This window comes from Pezoporus flaviventris, unplaced genomic scaffold (assembly GCF_033815535.1).
Source record: "Pezoporus flaviventris isolate CSIRO_AGI_PZ_B2104156 unplaced genomic scaffold, CSIRO_AGI_Pfla_v1 ptg000023l, whole genome shotgun sequence".
NCBI lineage: Eukaryota > Metazoa > Chordata > Aves > Psittaciformes > Psittacidae > Pezoporus > Pezoporus flaviventris.
The window spans coordinates 7027649-7051177 of record NW_026892571.1 but is presented as its reverse complement, the minus strand read 5'-3'; the positions used below and the strand labels follow the sequence as shown (position 1 = coordinate 7051177).

The following is a 23529-nucleotide window of genomic DNA, read 5'->3' as shown; positions in this document are numbered from 1 at the left end:
CCTCTCTGAGTGCAGTAGTAAAATGACACATGAACTATAAACTGCTGGTCCTGGAATGTCTTCATATATAATCCTCCCGATATAAGCTGCAGGATTTGTTTTGCTTTAAGGTATGTGCTGCTTTGGCAGTGGGGTGAGGGGGGAATAGTTAAGTTTAGCTATATTGAGAGTGACCCAATGAGATGACTGACCACTAAAATAAAAGCAAACATAGGAAAAGCTTCAACTCGTGTTCCAACTCCATCTGTTTCTGAGCAAGCTCTAGTTAAGGCATATGATCTGTTGAATGGGAAATTCAAAATCAGACTGAAAAATGTGAAACCCTTAGACATGAAGGGTGGCAGCACAAACTATAATTAGTCATGATTTTCTTATTTTCTTCTTTTAATATTGCTTCCTTGTCTTGTTTGGAATTGGGTAACTCATTTAGGATGACTAAAACTGGAATGTGGTGGTGTATAAGCAGTGCCTGTTCTGAACTGCATAGGGAATCATTTACAGAAGCATAACCAGACCCTAGGAGAGTGGAAGGGGACTGTTGGGTGCTTGCAGTTTATGCAGCGCTGTCTCCTGTTGGATCAAGCTGGATTGCTTGGGATCAGCTTGTTGGAAGCCTCTCTTCTCTTGGCTTTGAACAGTACTTAAAATGCGGCAATCCCCTCCTGAGTGAGCTCTGGCTTGTGCAGCAGTGTAGGTTCAGAATTAAAAAAATGCCCTTAAAGAGATAAGAGCATGACTGAGCTTAGCCCAGCTTTTCTCTTGGGAGTAGTCTAATGAAAACACTTGTTTTCAAGGAGCAGGTTATTCTGTGTAAATGAGTGAGCTGTCATTCCACACGCCATAATGCAGCATGTTAGAGGGGTTTTAGAAGTACAGTGAATACTAAGATAATGTTCCGGCTTTGTACAAAGTTGTCCTGGGTTCAGCAGGAACAGGTTTAAACCACGACAAAAGTCGTTGGTTTTGTTTTCAGTATCTTAAGGTTTTGTAGAGAGTTTTCCAAATGCAATAGGAAGCATGAAGTTATAATGACTGTTTGTGTGTGCTGGGAGCCAGGCTGGATGGATTTGTGAGACCACCCCTGCAGCCCTGCATCCAGAACAGCTTTAAACTGACAGAGGGGAGATTCCCTTCTAAGCCAAACCAGTCTGTGATTCTGTGTCATTCATCAGTATTCTGTCAAAACAGCACTGGAGTGTTCCTACCTGTAAAACTGTCTCACCTGAAAGTAGGCAGAGGGATGTGTATCGGTATCAGGCACAGGAATTACTAAGGCTTACCTGGTACCCTGTGCAGATCCTTGCAGTGATTTGGGTAGAAGAGTTGCTTTGCAGATGATCAGGTGGGAGCCCCATGGCTGCTGTGTGGCTCCTTCCCTCCTGGCTTTAATGTTTTAATACAACCAGCCTCTTGCACCAGCAAGCTGTGCAAGAGAAACATGAAGACCTCATTCCCTATCCAGAACAGGAAGAGGAGAGAATGCTCACATCTGGGACGGACACCTGCCACTGAAAGCTTCAGACATAGAGTTTGCAGTTACAAGTCATTGAAAATAGGGGTTGTTAGTGGAAAACCTTCACTATGAGCATCACTGGTACCCCACCTTTAATAACCTTAATGAGTTGTATGTCATAATGAAAGTGGCTTGTGCTGAACAAACATCTCCATAACCTCATTCATTAGGAGGCAAATACTTCAGTATCTAATATTATGTCTGAAAGTCAAGTAAACAGTACATTTTGGTGCAAACAGACTGAGTTATGGAATTACTTACACTGTAGGAACATCACTTGGTGGGTGTGTAGGAGCAGACAGATGATGAAGTTGACAGTGGACAGATGATGAAGTTGACAGTGGACAGATGATGAAGTTGACAGCATTTCTGACCAGCCCAACTAGGGCCTGAAGACCATTTTGACCAGGGATAAGGGAGTGCTGTATAAACACCGACCAAATAGGCATCATATTGGGACATTTATAACAGGGAAGGGTTAAGAGATCCCTTCAGAAGGGAACAAGCAGTGAGTCTCAGAGAGTATAGAAACCACGTTCTCTGCCTTAGAGAAACAAAGATCCTGATGTAGAACTGGCAGAGGGAGGAAAATAGAAACAAGTGGGGAATATTTAGAGTGAGGTTTCTCTTTCAGTTCCCTCTTGCTCTATTTTTGTTCCTTGTATTGTCCTTGAGAACCAGCAGTCACTGGGACAGCAGGAGAGCCGAGCACGTAGGTAGAACTGATCTGCAAACGCTGCTGCTGTTGGCAGTCCAGATTTGGCTGAATATTGCTGTCCTTGAGGACCCCATTCCTCCTTAGCTTTCTTTTCTATTTGTTTTGTCTTGTTTCCAAGTTATCTTTATGGTTAGTGGAAAAATTGCTCAGTATCCAGAATAGGGCAAATCCTGATCTGTTTTCATTAGCCATTCCCTTTGAAGTAGGTGGCCAACTGAGATGTGGTGAACCTGTCTGTTCTGACCAGGTATTTCTGGTGTTGTTTAACAATAGTGAAAAAGTTCCTGTATGAGGAGGTGATTTCTGCTAAGCTTTGTAATTGCCACTGTAATGCTGAACATGTTTCTGAATCAGTGTTTCATGGTTGATAGTGTAGGTGTTGTGTTTGACAGATTTATTAGTGTGTGCTGTGCTGCTTCATGGAGAGGAGGTGGACACAAGTGAACTCGCTTGTCTGGAAGAGGATTTGGTTTGCTGCTTGTCTTCTGGGGACTGCCAATACTTAAAAGTCATCCTAGTCCAATGTACAAACACTGGGACCCTCCTCGGCAGAGTGAACTCTGGAGGTGGCTCTTTGGTGCTGATGTGCACCAAGGGGTTGGCGTTAGTAATGTCATCTGTTGGGCTCAGCATCACAGAGCAGAAAGTGTCTCCTCTGCTCCGCTCTCTGATGCGATGACTCTAACGTGGGGCTTGTCCTCAGCTGGTGGTGTGCCTCCAGACAGTGAGTGAACCACAGAATCATTGGATTTGGAAGGGACCTCTGGAGATCATCCAGTCCAACCCCCTGCCAAGGCAGGGCCACCTAGAGCAGGTAACACAGATGGATTTGGAGTCTCCAGAGAGGGAGACTTCACAGCCCCCTGGGCAGCCTGTTCCAGTGCTCTGCCACCTTCAATGTAAAGAAGTTCTTCCTCATGTTAAGGTGAAACTTCTTGTCTTTCAGTTATGGACGTTGCTACTCATCCTGTCTCTGGGCACCACTGAAAAGTCTGGCACCATCCTTCTGGCACCTGCCTTTGAGATACTGATCTATACTGATGAAATCCCCTCTCAGTCTCCTCTTCTCTAAACAGGCCCAGCTCCTGCAATCTCTCCTCGTAAGAGAGATGCTTCAGACCCCTGATCATTCTTGTGGTCCTGGCTGATTCCTCTCCTGTAGCTCCTTGTCTTTCTTTTACTGAGGAGCCCAGAACTGGACACAGTGCTCCAGATGTGGCCTTACCAGGGTTGAGTAGAGGGGGAGAATCACCTCCCTTGACCTGGGTGCCACACTCCTCCTGGTGCACCCCAGGATACTGTCGGTCCTCCTGGCTCCAGGTGCACAACTGCTGGTTCATAGTCAACTTGTCATCCATGAATGAAGTTCATGTGTTTGAAAGGCTTGTTTACAAACTCAGGGAAGAACTAGGACCTCAGAACCTCCCATGGTTCTTTCACAAGCTTAAAAACATTGTAAGATAACCCCAGTTAACTAAAACCAGGCAGCAGAATGACACTGTCCCAGTTCTCCAGCTCAGTGAGAAAAAAGCCAAAACCATTTAGTTGGTGTTTTACTTGGGGTAATTGGAAGAATGAAATCCAGTAAAATTCAAACTCTGGTTTAGGAGAAGTGCCCTGTAGCATCTCTTGGCTAATGAGCAAGACAAGTGCTGCTGTAAACCACAGTATTTCCTTAGGTAAAACCTTTGCCCAAGATCCCCATGATGTGTGTATCCCAAGCTAGAAGCTAAAACAAAGATGAGGTTTTTGAGTCCTTCTTGTGTTGGAAATTGAAGCCACAGATTTAAATCAGGTGTGGGTTTATAGCTTCAACTTTCTAAAGAGTAGTTTTTGTCAACTTACATGGTAGCACTTGTGCGCTTTAGGCTGAAGGGTCAATGAAGGGGAATTAAAATGGGTGGCTTGAAGCTGGGATTGGTGCAAACGTTCTGAAGGATGCTGGCCAAGTCATGGACATTTGATCTGCTCTGAGCCAGCGTGTGAACGGACACAGGTTCCAGCCCACTATTTTATAGCAAATAAATTGGGGTGGTTGTGTTTGTGCCCAGCTGCCGGCACAAGTCTCGTCATTGCTAACTTCGGCCATCCAATTTTAATTTGCTGTCGCATGTCTGCCAGAGCATTGCAGGAGGGTGGGAGGCAGGGAGGAGGGAGGGTGTTTTTCCCGGTGACTCTTGTTGACATTTGCAGAATAGAAGTGAAGTCAGCCACTTGTTTGTCCAAAGGTTCTAGTGCCTGTAGCGGATCTCAGCCACCCAGGATCGCTCAGTGCCTGTGACGCAGCACAGGGACCTTCCCAGCTGCAGCATGGGGAGCACTGGTAGAGCTGTGTTGGTGTTTAACCTCATGTCCTAGACCAGGGGCTTCAGTGAAACCAAAATGATTGATCAAGGATAGATTCAGATGAGGCATTAGGAAGAAATTCTTTACTATGAGGACAATGATGCCCTAGCAAAGGTTGCCCAGAAAAGCTGTGGCTGCCCCATCCCTGGCAGTGTTCAAGACCAGGTTGGACGGGGCTTGGAGCAAGCTGCTCTAGTGGAAGGCATGCTGCCTGTGGCAGGGTTTCCAAACCTAAGATGAACTTTAAGGTCCCTTCCAACCCAAACCAGTCTGGAATTCTACACCTTAACATACAGGGGAAGCAAAAGAGAAGGTATTCTGTTCTCCTTTGCTGCCTCACAAAAAAAAAAAAGGAAATAATTGAGGAAACATTCATACACCACACAGGCTCAGGGAAGCTGTGACCATGGGAAGGACGGTTGGGTTTGTTTAATGAGGGCATCTTGCAGCTCTGATTGTTTAACTAGTGACAGCCACTACAGAAGTAAGGCAAAGTTGTGGTCTTCACACCCAAATCCCCATGTTGTGTGTGTGGGAAGGCTGGGGTTTGCTGCTTCTGCTATTGCAGGCTCAAGGTAAAAGCATCAGAACGATGTGGTTGCTGGTGGTCCTCAAAAGTAGCTCCTCTCTGGCTGAATTCAGGCTCTGCATCTAATAGCAATGTAAATAACTTCTCTTTCCTAGGAAGGTGCTCATGGACTTGATTTTAACAAGACTGAGCAAACCCCACATTTTATTTCAGCAGGTTGCTCTGTTTCAGACCTGGAAACGTTCCCACCGAGTGGAAGTGGGTTGTGGAGGTACCAAATGGAAAGTGGGAGAGTGAGGGGCCAAAGAGAGTGAGCTGTGTTGTAAAGAATAGGAGCAGATACATAGCAGTGATGACACCAGTAATAAACATGAGCTGAGACTGGGGAGAAACAAGGAGAAATTTGAGAAAATGGCAATATAAAAGATGAAGTAGCTGTAGAAAAGAGGAGGTAAAGCAGGACAAGGGAGAGAAGTGGGAGAAGGAGGAGGAGGCAATTGGTAAGCGCAGTTAATTGCAGCACCAAAGAGAGTTTTAATTGCAAACCTGTTATAATTAACCACAGTTCTGCTCCCATGCACTCCAGGAATGCACGTAGCAGGTACTTTTCCTTTTGGCTGCTCTATTGCTGGTGCAGACCATGCTGGGTTTCAAGGCAGTGGCTGATCAGGCCCTGAACAAGCATGTTAATAATGTCCTGTGTCATGGGAGGCGGCACTACAGACTGACTGCAGGTTTTTCTGTACCAGATGGGGAATGCATTCTGATTCTGCCCTGTCTAAAGCTGCTCACTTTAACTGTTCAAGCACAAGCTCTTGTCACCTGGTAGGAAGACACTGACCCTAGTTGGTGCTGAAGGGAGACCTTGACCTCATTGGTATGATCCAGGGAGGCTCCTTCTAAATCCCCTGGGGGACTTTCTAAGTAGGGAAGGGGCAAATCTGTGGCTTGTACATTCTTTATGTCTGGAAGGTTGAAAAACAACCATAGAGAGTTCCTAAAATTCATCTGAACTTAGTTGTCCTTTACCTCTTTGTGGGATGCCAGTGCCACATACTGGAGGGCCTCTTTGGATGCTCGTGTTCCTTCAGGGGCTTTTCAAGTTCATCCAGTTCCAGCCCCCTGCCACAGGCAGGGACACCTTCAACTAGAGCAGCTTGCTTCAAGCCCCTGTGTCCAACCTGGCCTTGAACACTGCCAGGGATGGGGCAGCCACAGCTTCTCTGGGAACCCTCTGCCAGCACCTCAGCACCCTCATCGTACAACATTTCTTCCCTGTGTCAAATCAAGCGCTGCCCTCCTGCAGTTTAAAGCCATTGCCCCTTGTCCTGTCACTTACTGGCCCTGGTAAAGTCTCTGTCTTACCAGCCCTATTTATGTACTGAAATGCCTCTGTAATGTTTCTCTGGAGCCTTCCCTTCCCTGTGCTGAACACCCCCAGCTCTCTCAGCCTTCCTCTGTAGAAAGCTTTGTTTTTATTGTGCAGCTTTATTTTGCTTGTGAGCGCTGAGATGGTAATGAATGGCTTTTTCCCCTTGAAAGAAGGTTCCTTGACTATATGCCATAAACTGCTTTAGATCCCTTTGTAGGGAATGTGATGACAGACTCCCTTTGCTAGCTGTATGCAAGGACTGTTTTCAAAGCATTCAAGGACACTGAATGATAGAGGGAGATGAGTGTGCATCCATTTTCTTCCTCCCAAATAATGGGTGAGACTGCTGAGCAAGCCTTTGAGGCTGGTGGTTTCTGTGAGCTCTAGGACCAATTTCTTCTACCTCTGTCTAGAAGGTGTGGATTGAGAATGAATACTTGGCAGAGGTCACTGTAGTTTAACTCTGCATGCAAGTAGGTGTACAATGGATGTAAAAGATACCCAACAGTTGTCTGTCTCTTTCACTTGTAGGTTTATCCTTCAGTCTAAAGGAGTGATTCATAATCAGCTCTTAGAAAAACAGAGAATAGCTGAAGAGAAAATTAAGGAATTGGAGGTAAGTTTTGGCAGGTAATAACGATGAAAGTACAATACTGAAGGTCAACAAGATGCTGTCTGCTACATCCCTTGTTTTTATCTGATACTTTCCATTCTGAAGGATTTTAAGGAGGTGAAACATAGTGCCTGGTACAAGTAACCTACAAGTAATTCATGGCACTTAGTTACTTGGTTTCTTTTGTGGGCCTACAACCTAGCTAGGGATTTCCTGTCATTCCTGATATGCAAAGTGGGGGTGAGGGATTCAAATGAGGTTAGTAGGAGCAAGATTTAAAACTAGCAAAAGGATGTTTGTGTGGCTATTTGCAGCAGATAGGTGATGTGGAACTGTGCCAGTGCTGTGGATGCTAGGAGTTTATACTGGCTCAGGACAATTGCACAAATTCATGGAAGAGAAATCCATTGAGAATTACCAAATATGTAGAAATGGCATTCTGCTCAGGAAGTCCTGAGCTAAAAATGTCTGAAGGCTGGGAAAGTATGAGGAGGAAGTTCTGTGTACGCCTGCCGTGTCCATACACTCTGCCCTAGGCTTCTACTTGTGGCTGCTGTTGAAGACTGGATCTAGGGGGAGATAGGACTTTGTTTTGGCAATGTGGTCAGAGCACTTCTGTGCTCTTACGTTTATCTGGTTGGAGTATTCAAGGCAGAGAAGAATATGTAGGAAATATAAAGCACTTTCTGTGCACATATCAGTGTTCAAATGAATTATCTAGAGAATCTTGACTATCTTCTAGTGGCTACATGTACAGCTTAGAGTTCTTCGGAGCAGATGTTCAAAATGTACTTTTCCAAGGCCATTAGTGGTTTGTTATTTCTTAATGTCCCTAAGATATAATAAATTCAAACCCCTGTTCCTTGTTTCTTGGGCAATGACAGAGGAAGCAAAGATTGAGTTGTGTCAAGCTGCTTAACTCGTCTGTTAGTGTTTTGGAGAAAGTCAGTGTGGAGACCAGGTCAAGTAGGGACAAGCAGGAGTAGGAAGTCGGTGCTCAAACCTACTCAAACCCATTCAGTTCTGTCTCTCTTGTCTGCTCCTTACAGTAAAACAGAAGTAGAGTTTGTATTTTTTTTTTTTTTTTTATTCTTTCTTAAAACTCAGCTTGCCTGGGGAGCTGTAGGACAAATATATCACCATGTGTGGTGCTGCCTGGAGTGTTTCCTGTGCCAGATACTAAGGGGTTTTGTGTTTCTGGCCATGAGAACTTTTACTGAATGGGGAAAACAAGTCTCCCCTGGGTAGGCTGCATATTTCTCTGCTGTTAATGCAGACAGGGCATAGTCATTTTTATGGTTATGTGATCAAAGCGATTGTATCCTGGCTACTCTGAAGCCATCTCAGATGCCAGTGGTTTTGCGCTAAGGCAGCCCCATGACTGGGGTTGGAGAACTTCGTAGCAGCAGGTCTGCATTTGTCAGTGATTGGAGTGTGGTTGACAGTCTCTGTTTGCAACCTGCCCATGGGGTGGGTCCCTTTCTTCCAGGTCCATCAGGCTGTGGTCAGCTTTTTGGCTACTGTGCCCTTCAGCTGTTGACCTCATTTTCTTCCTGTTCCTGGTGGGGAATGATCTCACCTTCTGAACTTTTCAGTTGCTGAGTTCAGCAGAATGGATGGAATTCCCCCCAAATTACAACCTTTGCTGTTCTTACACAAAGCCTCGGAACTGGCTGCTTCACAAGTGTGTTTTTCTGCTTCATAGCTCCCTGTTGCTTGAGTCTCTGGTATGGCCACTGAATTGAAGCTCCCAGCAATGACGACTGTCTCAAAAGGTGGTGAGAGTAGAAAAGTGACTGCCACATGGATTGGTTTTTCTTTTTAACGATATATATTATAGTAGGGCTCAAATGGCCAAAACTTTCAATAGTTTAAGTGAACATTCAAGTCCATCTTTTAACTACTCTGCTTCCAGCTGGCTGGCAGCTTTGTGGAAAGGATTTTCCTTAGGCCTGGGATTCCCCATGGAAAAGGACAAAGCTTTTAGACTGACAACTGCTGGAAACAGAGATTTCAGGGGAAATACCTGAGTCCAAGTCAGAGAGCACTTATCACAGGAGGTAGGGGATTTTTCTGTCCTGAAAACAAGTGGTGACAGAAGCAGGAAAGAATGTGAAACTTTGTGACCTTGTGATTCCACTGCATCACTATAAAATAAATATCAAACCAAGATAGGTTAAAACTTCCCTCCATCCATTATTAAAACTGGAAGGATTTTAAAGCTTAGGTTTATATTTTACATTGTTAACTACCTTACTCACATTTCTCACTTTGCATAGCTGGCTCAAGCTGGTCAGAGTAATCCTCCGGTATCCACATGGTGTGGCTGATCTGGTTACTCATGTACCACGAGCCTGAGACAATTCTGCCTTCTTATTATGACTCAATTGCCAAGGTATTATGAAATGTGGATTTTTGATACCAGCCTGAATTTGAGATGCGCTCTCCCTGATGGCTTTTAGTGCTGTATGCAGAGGAGCAGAGCCTGGAGGGTTGAGTTCACTGCTGAGGTTTTATGTAAATCCATCCAACTGTGTAGCAAGGAGAGATCCTCAGTGCTGACATGTCCATGAAAACATGGGCTTTAACCTGCCTCAGAGGTGTTTGGGCTGTTCAGCCTGGAGAAGAGAAGGCTGCGTGGAGACCCCATAGCAGCCTTCCAGTATCTGAAAGGGTCATACAAGCATGTCAGAGAGGGACTCTTCATCAGGGACTGTAGAGATGGGACAAGGGGGAATGGGTTGAAACTGAAACAGGGGAAGTTCAGGTTAGATGTAAGGAAGAAGTTTGTTCCTTTGAGGATGGTGAGGCACTGGAACAGGTTGCCCAAGGAAGTTGTGACTACCCCACCCCTGGCAGTGCTCAAGGCCAGGTTGGACAGAGCTTGGAGCACTTGCTCTAGTGGAAGGTGTTCCTGCCCGTGGTAGGGAGGTGGAAATGGATGAGCTTTAAGGTCCCTTCCAACCCAAGCCATTCTGTGACTCTGTGTGAGCTGTGTTTCCTGACATTTGCAGCTCTCAGAGTGAACTGCGAAAGCAATGAGGGGTTTTGCATTTGGTTTGAAAACTTCTTTTCTCCTTCATCATCTCATTTCCTAGAGGAACTGCAATTCATGATTAGTTATTCCCTTTTCTTTACTCCCCTGTCTTGGGTTCCTCCACTTGTGAAGTGATGCATTACCTTTTTCAAGACAGCATCACAAAGCTGGTGTGATATTTCCCTGCTGTTCATCACATGGCAAAGCTGCAAGGAGAACTAGACCTCTCTTTGTACAAGGAGAACTAGACCTGTCTTTGGGAAAATAAGCTTTGGCTGCAATGCACATTGGATGTACTTAGTGAGAGGAACTGTGTTCTGAAGATACCAAAGGGATATCAATGTGTATGAGAGGGCAAGTGTCAGTCACTCTGCAGAAGGAGCAAGGTAGCTTTACCCTTCTTGTTAAAGCTAACCAATGAAAGTGTGTATATGTGAGTGTGTGTGTATGTGTGTGTATATATATGTGTACATATGTAGCATTCTTAATTTCACAATTTCTATATAATCCTTTGGAATCCAAATTGATAACCCAGGCTTGCTGGCAAAATGCACATGCCTGCATAAAGGCTGTGCCAGTGAGGCTTGACTCTCACAGAAGCTGGTGCACGGGCTCACTCACTCACTGGCATGGGAAGCATCCTGCTTAGCAGCAACGATCCAATTTTTCCAGTCCTGATACTATCAAATTCTTGTTGTGCTTCACAGTGCAAGGGGTATGTGTTAAAGCTATTTTGAAAGCATTCTAAAGGGATGAGCACAGACTCTTTTTAGCTCGGCAATGTTTGTGCAGTATTAGGAGAAAAACCAAGTAATGTTTTTCTTCCCTTGTTTTTAAGGAAACATGATATGTGAGGGGTGGAACAATGCTTTGTTTCAGGAAATGTTATCCGTTTCCATTGTAGGGCTCGATGGATTCTGTTTTTAAATGTGGCATTTTAAAAAGAACAAGCTCTATGATGTTACAAAGACATGGAAAACTGATTCTTCATTAGGGGTGGAGAAAGTGATTATCGCTGTGTGTTTTCTCTGATACTATCTGATAGTCCCCTTCTCTCCTGCTATATTCAGCATGTTTAGTTGTCAGGCGTTGTCAGACTGAATTGCTAAAAATAACAAATATGGGGGAGGCTCTGCTGGGCAGCTCTGTCTGCTCTGTGCCACTCAATTTAGCTCCTTCGTGAAAAGGGCAAAAGCAACCTGCAGCTTTCTGCTTGAATTGGAGTTTGGTTTTAAAATCTGACTGCAATATTGTTGTGTGCTTGTTTCCCAGGCAGTTCTTTCACATGAGCATGGGAGACTGAAAGTTCACTGCTGCAGAGATAAAGGGTTGGTTGTTTTCTCCGCCTGGAGTAGCAAATGCAATTGGGAAAGCTGTACCTAAGTGCTTGATTTCCAATTCATAAAGTCTTCATGTGATCCCTAAACTGCTATGTCCAGTTGCCCTATCCTACACAGTAAACTTCTTTGCTCTTGTTCATGGTGGAGAAATTAACACTCTGCTCTCAAGCACTGCTGTGCTTCAAGTTCAGAGGCTTGGAATGTGTTGCAGATCTTTCTGGTAAAGTTAAAAAGTGATTGCATTACAGTGAGCAGACATCAAAGTTAACAACAGACTTCTTCCCTGGTGCTGCCCGGAGTCAAACATGCTCGTGCTGTGGCTTCCATTTCTCTAATCTTCTTTCTCTAGGAGCTTTGCTGGAGCCCCAAGGCACAATGGTGGTGCCCCCTTCTCGATGAGTCTACCAGGGCGTCTCTGGTTGGGTTGGCACTACGGTGTTTTCATACCCTGAGGGAGCAGTTTTAAGCAGGAGAGGTGTGGCTGGAGAGGAGTGCTGGAGCATGGGAGTTGATGTTCTCTGGGCAGGTATGGATGGACCAGCTCAGCATGGCCCTGCGCCCCTGGCGTGCTCTCTGGTTTTTACACTGAAACCATGCATGGAGGCTGATTCTGAAGGTGCCTTAACCATGTGAAAACAAGTCTTGAGATTTGTGGTGCATTTTGCAGACCACTCAGCAACCAGAAGAAGGTAGCAATTGTTTGGCAGTTCCCAAGCTAGACCAATTTTCATCTGGGATTTACAGTGTAGAAGCTGTCATTCCATGGTTTACTCGGGATAGGCCAGTGCCCAGGAATGTGTGGTGGGCTTTTTAAATAAACAGGGGAAAATAAGGAATGCTCCTGTTTGCTTTGGAGGGGGGAAGCCTCAAGAAGAGCCCTCTGTGCCTGGAGCAGGTTTTACTTTGGATGAGTGTGCTGTCCTCTCATTCCACTGCTGGCATACATGCACGTACTGAGGACATGATCTTGAACACATGTTGTCACAGAAGCTGCCCCTTGTTTCTAAGAGTGTGCATGGAAGAGGTCAGTCCATAGCTTCGGTTCAGCCCTCTTGGCTTTATGGCCTGATCTGCTCTAGGGAAGGCTGGTGTGCTTCTGTCACTTGTACAGGAACCAAGCCAGACCCATGCTGGTGCTTGGCTGCAGTCGTGATCTGCAACATGTACCAAACTCCTGTGGCACAGCTCATGTGCAGGTTTGGGGCATTGCTGGGGAGTAGACTGATTTTTGTTTTCTAATTTGCTTGTCCTGCAAGGTGGTGTGTTGTAGCTTTGTGTTTGTTCTTGGTGTGGCTTTTGTGTTTGGTTGGGGTTTTTGTGTGGTTTTTGTTTTTCTGTTTGTTTCCTGTTCCTCTCCCCCAGATTTTCAGTATCTGATGTTTGGGAATTTAAAGTGGTGATGAAGTTTCTCCTCTTGACCCTGAATTCCCACCTTGGAGATTCTTTAACTGTCAGGTTTCTTTAACAAGTCAGGAGTCCAGATGTTCTCTGCATTAAGAGGGAGACAATGATGCTTCCAGAGAGTCACTCATTCCTAGAGGTGGTATCTCCCTCTGCTTGCTGTACAGGGAGCCTGCATCTCTGATGTGGGGACAGTGGAGTATGCAAGTGAACTTAGTAGGTAGGATTAACATTTGGGTTTACATGGACCTTTCAGGAGGAAGCTATGGAAGCTCCGCAAATCATGGAGATTAATTGGGTGACAGTGAGGTGCGGAGCCTCCTCAGGCTCCCTCTGAGGACCAGGAGAGGTGACAGCCTTCATCTTGCATGACTTTGGGTGCCTGAGGTAGCTGCAAGTGTCCGGATAGTTCCTTCTGGGCACGGACATTCAGACTTGGTGATGTTCCTGGGGCATTTTTCATCTTGACCTGTCCAGGCCTGAGTCTCTGCCTTCACTGCGGGCTTGCTCCTGCTTTTCAGGCTGCAAAGCCCAAGGCTTAGCTTGCTTTTGAGGACATGGGTGGTCCAGCTGCTTGCCTAAGCTAGCTGTCAACTGGGATCATCCAGAGCCATGGCAGATCCTTGGCATGGGCAAAGCTGTCAGCGCTTCTCTGCCCTTCACTGAGGTGCTTGTTTTGAAGAAGGGAGTAGCTCCAAAGCTCTGTTTTTTTCCTATAGTTCTGGCTGTGTTACAGGGAGGAGAATCTGCATTCTCAGTCCTGATATTTGAAATGGAAAATCCTCTGAGCAATGAGAAAAATAGGCTTGAAAATAATGAAGTGTTGAGAAGGTTGAGAGTATGGTGGGCACAAAGCCAACACTGTCAGGACAAAATCATTATTTATGGAGAAGCCCTCTGACACTGGACTGGGGCCAGGCAAATTTAAGGTAAATACTGGAGGAATTGGGGCATAACTAATGCTGCTCCACTTCTTTCTATCCTGTAAACTGACTGCTGATGGTAGCATGAATAACAGGCCTTATTCCTTGCTTCCAAGGCTGTGATGACTCACTGACTTCACTTATTTCTTTATGTTTAAAGCCTCACAGTCTGAGTGTCATTTGTCAAAAGTGAGGGTAGCAAAAGGATTGTGTTCTCAACATTCTTAACTTCGTGTTTTATGCTGTTTCTCTTCCATCTGAATCGCATAATCTCTCATCCCAGACAAATGCAGGTTGGTTGTGTGCAGCCAGCATCTTGCAGCTTTAAAACGAAACAAATGCTCTTCAGTAAGCATGAGGAAGGAGGTGTATCTTTTTAAATCCTGGTTCCAATTCCTATGGTAGGTTAGTTAGATAAAGATCAAATGAGTACATTCTGCTTTGCACATTGCGTAAGAAGCGTGCCCTGTGTTAAATAGTGCACAAGTCAGTGGTTGCAAAACATGATGTTGTGATCTTAGAGGCACAGAAAGAAGAAATCATCGTGTTTAAGAGGCAATTCCCAGCTCTCCAAAAGGATCTTCCGCTGGTTTAGACCTGGGCTGGCTTTATAAAAACAATCAGTCACAATGTTTCAAACTCCCATGTTTTTGCAAGCGACTGCTTAATTAGCAATTCTTTGTTAATCTTCCCTGCACTGCAGACTGCAAAGTAAGCACACAAACTAACTGAGAGGGCAAAGGCTTCATGAAGGGAAAGCTGGAATTTGATTACTGTTTTATTTTCACTGTTCCTACCTTTATTTTTAGATGGATAATTGTGGATTTTAAAAGCAGGAGGATAATTAATGTGGGTGTTGATTGCTTCCTTTTAAATCCTTCAGAAGCCAGTTATAGAGGTGCTTTCAAAATAAATGTTATCCCAGAAACTCACTTTAGGATTTATTTTTGGGGAGAGGTTGTTCTGATTAAAAAGGAGTTAGAAAAGAATTTAATGGAGAAAGCTTTTAAGACAAACTTTGCCAGTGTGCTCACATTCCTTTGGATTCCAGGGGAAAGTGAAATACATCATGACAATAAATAAAAACCCACTTCTGCTGCTGTGTTTAAATGGTTTTGTCCGTCCAGGAGCCTACATTTAGTCATCTGGGTTTGAAAACGTTGCTTGTTTCCTCTGATTAGCATTAAGCTGCTTTTATAATTACACTGAAATCATTTTAACACAAAGTTGGTAGATAAGTCTGTCTTTGTCATTTTAAACCAGGGTCTGATTCATTGTCAAAGCTCTCCTTTGTGCTTATAGCTGCAGAAGTATTCAAAGCAATGAGCTGAGCTGGATGCGAGGCCCTCTCCAAATTCCTCCTTGCATGAGTAATAGTTAGTCACAGAACCAGTGCCGCTGTCCTCGCCTTAGTCACCCAGGCCCATGCACTTGGTCCTTGCTGTCCTTTATGCCGAGCAGCTCTGGGGAGGGGGATTATCTGTGCCCAGTATATCTCCGTCCTGCCCCATCTGCTCCATCTAGCCTGGGGAGAACAGGAAACGATTATTTGGAAAGCGTGCTCCTGCGTGCAGGAGACCTGACCCAGCCCTGAGTCAGCTTTACACAGCCGCACCTTGCTCCAGGTATGTGCAGGCTGTTAGGGCTTCCTGCTGGCCCTGCCGCTGGGGTCACCCTGCTCATTGGGCTGGAAGTGTATTCCTAGCAGGGACATGGCTGCATCCTGCCTGCGAGGCAGCCAAGGGAGTCTGAGCTAGGGGAGGATGCTGCTTAGCTGGGAGTTCACATCACATTCTACGTGAAACCTGGAGAGGGGCTTTGGACAAGGGCCTGTAGGGACAGGCCAAGGGGAGTGGCTTTAACTTGACCCAGGGGAAATTGAGATGCGCTCTTAGACAGAAGCTCTTCCCTGTGAGGGTGCTGAGGCGCTGGTACAGGGTGCCCAGAGAAGCTGTGGCTGCCCCATCCCTGGCAGTGTTCAAGGCCAGGTTGGACACAGGGGCTTGGAGCAAGCTGCTCTAAGTGGAAGGTGTCCCTGCCCGTGGCAGGGGGTTAGACTAGATGAGCTGTAAGGTCCCTTCAAACCCAAACCATTTTGTGATCATCTCTTTGTTGCTGATTTGTTGAGTCCTTCAAGTTTATGGAAGTAATTTTTCTTTTTAAATGGCCTTGTTTGGCTGGGACTGAGAGACATAAGGTGTGGTACGATTGTGCAGAAGTCATGTTGCTGGGAGGTATTCTGGTGAGCAGTTCTGGCTCTGCAGGACCGTGCAACCCAAAGCACCAAATTAAGGAACTTAACACATTTTGCAAGAGTCAGTTTTGTGAGGGCCACTTCCACCAAACCAAAACGTGGGGATTTTCACAATCTGGGTGAGTTTCCCCTCCCCATATCCTAAGTGTTTGACCTGACTCCTGACGAAAGTCTGGTTAGGATGCAGTATCTGTTGTGAAGCAGTGTACCGCTGAAAACTGCCCAGTTCTGGACCCTTCACTACAAGTGAGATATTGAGGTGCTAGAGCGGGATCAGCGAAGGGCAACGGAGCTGGTGAAGGGCCTGGAGCACAAGTGTGATGAGGAATGGTTGAGGGACTTGGGGAAGTTTATTCTGGAGAAAGCTCAGGGAGGACCTTATTGCTCTCCACAACTGCCTCACAGAAGGATGGAGCCAGGAGGTAGCTGGTCTCTACTCCCAAGGAACAGAGATTAGACTGGACATTAGGAACAATTTCTTCACCGAAAGGGTGCTAAGGCATTGGAACAGGCTTCCCAGGGCAGTGGTGGTATCGCCATCCCTGGAAGTATTCAAAAACCGTGTAGAAGAGGCCCTTACTGACATGGTTTAGTGGTGGCTTTTGCAGTGCTGGAATAAAGATTGGGCTTGATGATCTTAAAAGTCTTTTCCAACCTAGTTGATTCTGTGATTCTAAATGGGTGGTTTTGTCATGAAGGGTGTCCCTAAAGAATCCTCTGGCTTGGTAACACATTTCTGCTGCCACCTATTGAAAGGTTCCCAGTCGCTCGCTTTTGTAGCAGTTAACATCAGGCTAGGGAGCAGGAGTTCACAATTGCCCAGTTGCAGAGAGCAACTGTCTCAGCCTTTAGTGAAAATACAGTTTTGGGGCTGAGACAACAGGTATGTGCAAGGGACAGAAGGGCTGCTCCACAGGCAGGTTTTCCCCTTTTTCTCTAGAAGGTGACCTCCCTTGCTACCAAGTGTGGAAAGCAGCATGTGCTTCTTCAAATTAGCTTTCTCAAGAGCACGTTCCTCAGGGTTTCAGAGCACTACGGGAATGATGGGGGAAGCCCTGTTGGTTGTGCTGTAGGTAGGATTGGTACATGATGAAGGTGGATTTGCACTAGCAGTTCTTTAGGCAGGTGCTTCTGAAGTGTTGAGTTGGCAAGTGCACTCTTATGCCTGATATTTCCTCCACTCAAATCCAGGTGGTTTTGAAATGACTGAGGGTCCCCGTTACCTCGTGGAAATAGTGGCTAAGGGAAAACCCAGGGATCTGAATCATCTCTGCTCTCTCCTCTTAGTAAATGGCGTCATTGTGCTGCTGTCAGCAGCTGTCATCAGAAACCAGCTGGGCTCCCTTCCTATTACACTTCACTCACTCTTGAGTAAACTCTGGACAACTTCCTGAGAGCAATAACTCTGCTTGGAAAGTCCTGAAGTGTATCTAAATATTTGGTGGTTGCTGTAGCGTGGTAATTTCTAATGTGTACTTGTGCCACAGCGTTATGCTGGGTGAGGACCAGTGCTGGGTGGACCCATCAGAGCGTAGGGCTGCCTGCAGACCCACCCCATCACTGGTGCCCACTATCTTGGTTCCTTCTGAAGCAGAAGCAGCCAGGTGCTGTTCAGCAGGTCCAGTTCCTTCCTGTTGATGGGTTCCAAGTGAAATCCTGTTAAATAGGGCACATCATCTTCCATGAGCTCAGGCTGACTGAAACGTTTGCCTTGCCCACAGTGTGTGTGTGCTGATTCCTGGGTGTGCTGTGCTCTGGGGCAAGGGGGGTTTGGGCAATTCCAGCCACCTGAACAGTGTTGGTGGCCTCCAGAGGAAGGGCAGCTCACAGTGCTACTGCTGCCTGGCCCCAGTGTGCAGGCAGCACAGCTTGCTTTCCTCCTGAGGAAGATCCTTCCCTGGACAAGCGTGTCATCCCTCCTCTGTCTCAGGCCCTGCTGATCACTTTCCCAAACAGTGTGCACATAGAGCCCTTGAGGAATGCCAGCAATGACCTGGATTAACTTTGGGAGCTACAGAAACCCTTGGCTAGGAGGTTTATTGAGACAGTGTCACAAGATGGCTTGTCTCGGGGCTCCTGTTTGAGGCACTGCATCATGCACGAAGACTCTGCAGCATTCCTCGACAGAAGCCTTCTAAGTGCAAGAGTGGGATGCCAGCATCTGGCGGCTAGTAGCCAAGTGTGCTGTGAGCTGTGGGGAGGGAAAGAGGGAGGTGTTCTGTGGGGAGAAACCTGCCAAGTTGGATGGAAAACAAGTAGGTAGAAAAGCAGTTTAAAAAAGGCTGAAGTGAGAAGGCATGTCCCAAAACCAGATCTTTACATTTCCATGGAAACATTTTTGTTTGGGTTTAAGCACATTTGTGTTTGTAGGTTGGGGCTTGAAGCTCTTTTTCTCTTGCTGAGCAGAGAGAGAAGTGAAATTTGAAGAGCAAAACAGTAGACGTTGAAGATCCCTTCCAACCCAAGCTTGTTGATGATTCTATGAATGAGAAACTGTTACTTTGAAACAGGAAATTCATCGGTGAGCATGAGGTGTAGCGTGAATGATCCGTGGCTGTTGCGTGTAGTTTCCTGCTGAGAGCAGAAGTGCTGTGGTGGCTTTTGGAGCTAAGGGTGCATGCTGCAAGGCACCGAGCTCAACGGCCAGCTCAGGACAAGGCTCTGCAGACACGCGGAGCTGGCTGGAGGCAGAGCTGTCTGAATCATAGTGCTGGGGCAAGTGTGGTGCTTTGATCATCGAAAGCCTGTCCAAGAGGAGCTGATGAAGTTTTTTCGTGCTGTGGAATCTGTGGATGTTGGCTCTTTAATCGGTCAGGAATGTAAGGTCTGGGTGCGTCAGCACTGTCTCCAGCGAAGCATGAGCAACGTGATGCAATGAGGTGGGAGGCTCAAGCAGGAGGTGACTTCCCGCCGTGTCAAGAGGCCATGGGCCACCTCCATGAACCACAACTCCTCTTCTTCTTCAGGGTGTGAGTTGTAATTGTATTTGCATTAAATCTTGTATTTCCGCAGCAGCTGCCAAAAGCAAATAGTGTGGAGCTGGTCAGGGAGCAAGTGTGGCCTGTGGCAGGGAGCGAAGTGCACAGGGAGCCATGGAGCAGGGTGATAGCAGGGTGAGTGCTTATGGCATTGCTTTTGGCCAGGGCACTGCTTCTGTGCCTCAGTGGGAAGGGGTGGCTGGTGGGTGCTCCCCTGTGCATGCTCTGGCTGGTGCCGAGCGATCTGGTACTTCCAAGAGCTTTGTACAGAGGTTAAGCAAAGAGGCAACTTGGGCTGGCAGCAGCCTCCCAGAGCCACTGCCTGGAGCTGCCCAGCACTCCCTGAGAGTGGAGCATTGCAGCCACCATCCCTGCCAAGTTGTGGGGTCTTGCAGGAGGCAAGGGCCACGGGGCTGGTGGTGCCTTCCATGCCCAGGCAGCCACCTTTCTTCCTGGGAAGGGTTCCCGGGAGATGGACATGCGTTGCCTGTTGGATGGGGCTGCCTGAGCAGCCAGTCCTGGTTTTGACAGCATCTCTGATCACTTGGGAGATGGTACTTTTACTCCATGTGTACTAAAACCTACACAGGTTAGACCCTTGTACCACACTCCCAGTTTAGGAAGGCTGCTGGAAAGCTTAGAATTGGGGAAGGCTTCTGAGAGCTGGGAGGGAACAGTAACGGCCAGGCTTGGTGGTACCATTTGCTTTCAGGCACAGCCCAGCTTCACAGCCCCTGGGAGATGCTGGGAGGTCCAGCTGGTGGGGTTGGCTCCGCTGCCCAATGAAGAGTTCTTGGCCATCTCTTCTCACCCTCCATCTCAGTGTCAGGCAGTCATTAGCGTGGCAGACATACTTCCAGAAAGCATACTGAGGTGAGAATATTTCCTTTTGGGCTACTTTTCAGACAGCTCATCAAGGCTGTGGTTTGTCTTGCTCCCAAGCACTGCAGCCATTCCTGCCCAGGAAAGGTGACTGCTCTTGGCAGCAGGATTAGTTTAAAGGAATTGCAAAACTAAAGGTTGAGAGGCATTGACTGCACTGGCGTTTTGGGGGCATCTTCTGCAGTTTTGCACCCTACAAGCTCTCTGCACATGGCCCAGACCTCACTAGCCTGTTGCATGGCTGTGTGTTGGTCTTGTGGCCCAGTGCAGGGCGCACCATCCTTCCTGTACGGAGACAGAGTGGGGCAGGAGGGTTGTCACCACACACAAGGTCTTGGATGAGGACCAGAGTGTGGCCTGTGGTGGAAGCAAGTGAGGGTGAAAAAGCTTGTCCTGTGGTGAAGCAGGGCAGCTGGCTTGATTTCAGAGTACGTGTGAAGCGTGCTGCCCCCTGAAAATGTGTAACTGCAAATCCTCCTGCCTTCTCACATGCTTTCAGCCACTTTCAATGCAGCCTCTGGCTCTGCTTCCTCGCCTCTGCTGTGGAGAGGCTTCAGGTGTGCTGATGGGAGCTGCAACTCAGGTCCTTCCTCCCTGCATGGGAATAGCTGTCATGGAAACAAAGCAGCGTTCCTGAAACCTCCAAAGGCTGTGGCGAAGTGGGTGCATTCACTGCCCCAACTGAGCAGTGATCACAAGCTGTGCCTCTTAGATAAGGCAGACGAACACTCTAGAATAAATCTCTAGCAAGCAGATGTGGCAATTGCAAATCAGGAGGAGGAACTTCTCTTGCAAGTCCTTGTCCTCCAAGGGCTGTAGTACCTCTACTGTGGAGCCAGGCTGAGAGAGCTGGCCTAGTTCAGCCTGGATAAGGCTCCGGGGTGACCTTAGGGCAGCTGCCAGTACCTAAAGGGGCTACAAGAAACCTGAAGCGGGGCTTTGGACAAAGGCCTGTAGGGACAGGACAAGCAGGATTGGCTTTAACCTGCCAGAAGGGAGACTGAGATGAGCTCTGAGGCAGAAGCTCTTCCCTGTGAGGGTGCTGAAGTGCTGGCACAGGGTGCCCAGAGAAGCTGTGGCTGCCCCATCCCTGGCAGTGTTCAAGGCCAGGTTGGACACAGGGGCTTGGAGCAAGCTGCTCTAGTGGAAGGTGTCCCTGCCTGTGGCAGGGGGTTGGAACTAGATGAGCCTTAAGGTCTCTTCCAACCCAAACCATTCTGTGACTCTGAACTGGCCCTGCACTGCAGCCAGAACCATCAGCTGACAGACCTGCCTGCTCATGCTCTCCTCTTTGTATTTCCTCCTTCCTGCCTTGCCAAACTCGAGAGCTAAAACCTCGCAGCCATGGGCTGGCCCAAAAATGGGGTCAGAGGATGTAGGTTTAACCAGGGCTGCAAATTGAGAGCAAATGAAAGCATGTGAGCTCAGGGCAGCTTGGAGGTGGGGATGAAGAGGCCTTGATGGTGTTCCTCCCAGGGAACAGATCCCACCAGCCTGGCAAGTCTGGCTGGACCAGAACAGCCTCCAGCAGTGCGGAGGCAGCATGTGTCAGCCGCTTGCTCACAGCGCTGCTCCCTGGGAAGGTGCAGCAGGGAGACACAGAGCTTCCTGTCTAGACCCCAGTAATCACCGTGAGGAGGAGTTTGCACGCAAGCTCCTGCTCTTTCTCCTGGGATTACCAAAGCAGAAACCGAGGCCCAGCTCCTTGGGCAGGGACACCTCGCTTCTGCCACTCATCCTGGAAAATGTCGCGGCTTTCTGCTCCTTGCTCCTACATGATTCCAGCTGCTGGGTGCGAGCCAGTGGCTGTGCTGGCTCTGCATCACTGGCTGTCACTGTGCAGGATCTCTCAGGAAGCCTGTATCCCCCCAGCTGTGGGTGCAGGGTTTCATGGGACGCTCCCTGAGCTCAGTGATGAGTCTCCCTGGAGGCTACTTTTGGGAGGGAGGAGTAAAAGCATCAGGACCAGCCCAGATCCTTTTGCCCCAGAAATTACGTGACCAAGGAGAGTGACTGAGGGATATACAGATTCCCTGAATCCTCATCTGCCTGAGGCTGCAGGTGGTGATTAAGTAAAGAAATGGCATTAAACCACATCCCTTTGCTATGAGCTGTGAAGCTCAAGCACCCAGGGAGGGCAGAGCATGGTACTGTGCAGGAGTGGGCATTGTGGATCGCTGTTCATAGCCATGAGCACTCCTGCTCAGCACCAGGTCAGTGTGGACCTCAAATGGTCACCAGCATGGCCTCCTAACTCTGGAAGTGTCTCTTGCAGCCTGGTGGGCACAAGGGGGAGTGTGGAGGACAGAAGGGCAGAGCTGTTCATAGCCTAGTTCCATTGCACTAAAGAATAATGGTTTAGTAATGAATGTGTGGAAGTCAGCTCCGTTGATGCCACTCTGCAGTCAGTGCAGTGAGCAGGAGCTCAGACCCACTCGGGATTTCTGGGACTTGTCTCTGCTCGCAGCCCCTGGATTCAGTTCCCTGGCAGTGACCCCTTTGCTGTCTGTTGGGGCAGTGGCAGCAGCCCTCATGCGTCAGCGGGTTGCAGGCAGCAGGAACCCACGCTGCCTCCTCACCCTGCAGCTCCTGAAAAGCAGCTCTTGTGCCTGGGGACCGTGTGAGAGGGACAAGGAGCCCTTTGCCGTACCCACGGCCCTTGTCGCTAACAGCTTTCACTGTTTGAATAAAAGCCCTTCGCAGTTCAGAACTGGGGCTGGAAGGGATGTCCTCATGGCACGGGCATTTCAGCTGAGTGCACAGATGTGTCACTGCAGTCTGCTGTGAGGGAGCCGAGGGGGAGTGATGGCAGGAGAACTGTGCTAATGAACTTCCCTTCGGGGCTAAGGGGGCTTGCAGGAGTCAGGGGGAGGCTGTCAGGGGGCATCAAAGGAGGATGGAGAAAAGATGGAGAGAGCAGGTAGCTGGTCTCTTTTCCAAAGGAACAACTGGTAGGACAAGAGGTAATGGCCTCAAGCTTCAATTTCTTCACAGAGAGGATGATCAAGCATTGGAACAGGCTGCCTAGGGCAGTGGTGGAGTCGCCGTCCCTGTGAGTGCTCCCAAACCATGTAGATGAGGGCCTCAGTGACATGGTTTAGTTGTGGCCTTGGCAGTGCTGGGGAATGGTTGGACGTGATGATCTTGAGGGTCTTTTCCAACCTGAATGATTCTGTGATTCTGTGGTCAGCTTCACAGTTCCTGCCTGTCGCCAGCACAGTGCCTGTGTCCTCTGGCTCATGAGCCCCCTGGCCACACCCCCCATAGCAGGAGGCTGCTGGTCCATGGAGGCCAGTGTGTGCTTGGATAAAGGCTGCAGGCTGCGCCCATGGGTGCTGCTCTGCTCTCTCACGGGTCCCTCTGTGGAGCTCTCCCCGTGTTCTCCACAAGCCCGGCTCTGGGAATCTTCCCCAAGGGTCCCTCCCCAGCTCACAACCAAATGCATTTGGAGGTCGGTGCCCAGAGCAAGGGCTGCCCATTCTCCCCCAGCAGCGTCTTCTGCCTGCCTGGCCTCACCAGAGACTGTTGTGTCTGTTGTTTGGAAACCCAGAGAAAATAGTCAAAAGAGCCAAGTGCTGATTTTTCCAGTCACCTAGGAGCACCCAGACGAGCAGGAAAAAACG

At 47.9% G+C, this 23529-nt stretch overlaps 1 protein-coding gene across 3 annotated transcripts in view; it reads left to right on the top strand.

Moving 5' to 3' along the window:
• PFDN1 (prefoldin subunit 1) overlaps positions 1-23529 on the top strand; it is a 32071-nt gene that overhangs the window by 7767 nt on the left and 775 nt on the right. The window contains exons 3-5 of one of the 3 annotated variants that reach the window (XM_061456501.1): positions 7010-7094; positions 11401-11456; positions 11586-12300. In XM_061456501.1, the coding sequence (XP_061312485.1) occupies positions 7010-7094; positions 11401-11456; positions 11586-11622 (178 nt within the window). In that variant the 3' untranslated portion in view covers positions 11623-12300. Of the gene's footprint in view, positions 1-7009; positions 7095-11400; positions 12301-23529 lie in introns of those variants that run through there. The other 2 variants (XM_061456500.1, XM_061456502.1) reach the window with 2 other exon arrangements.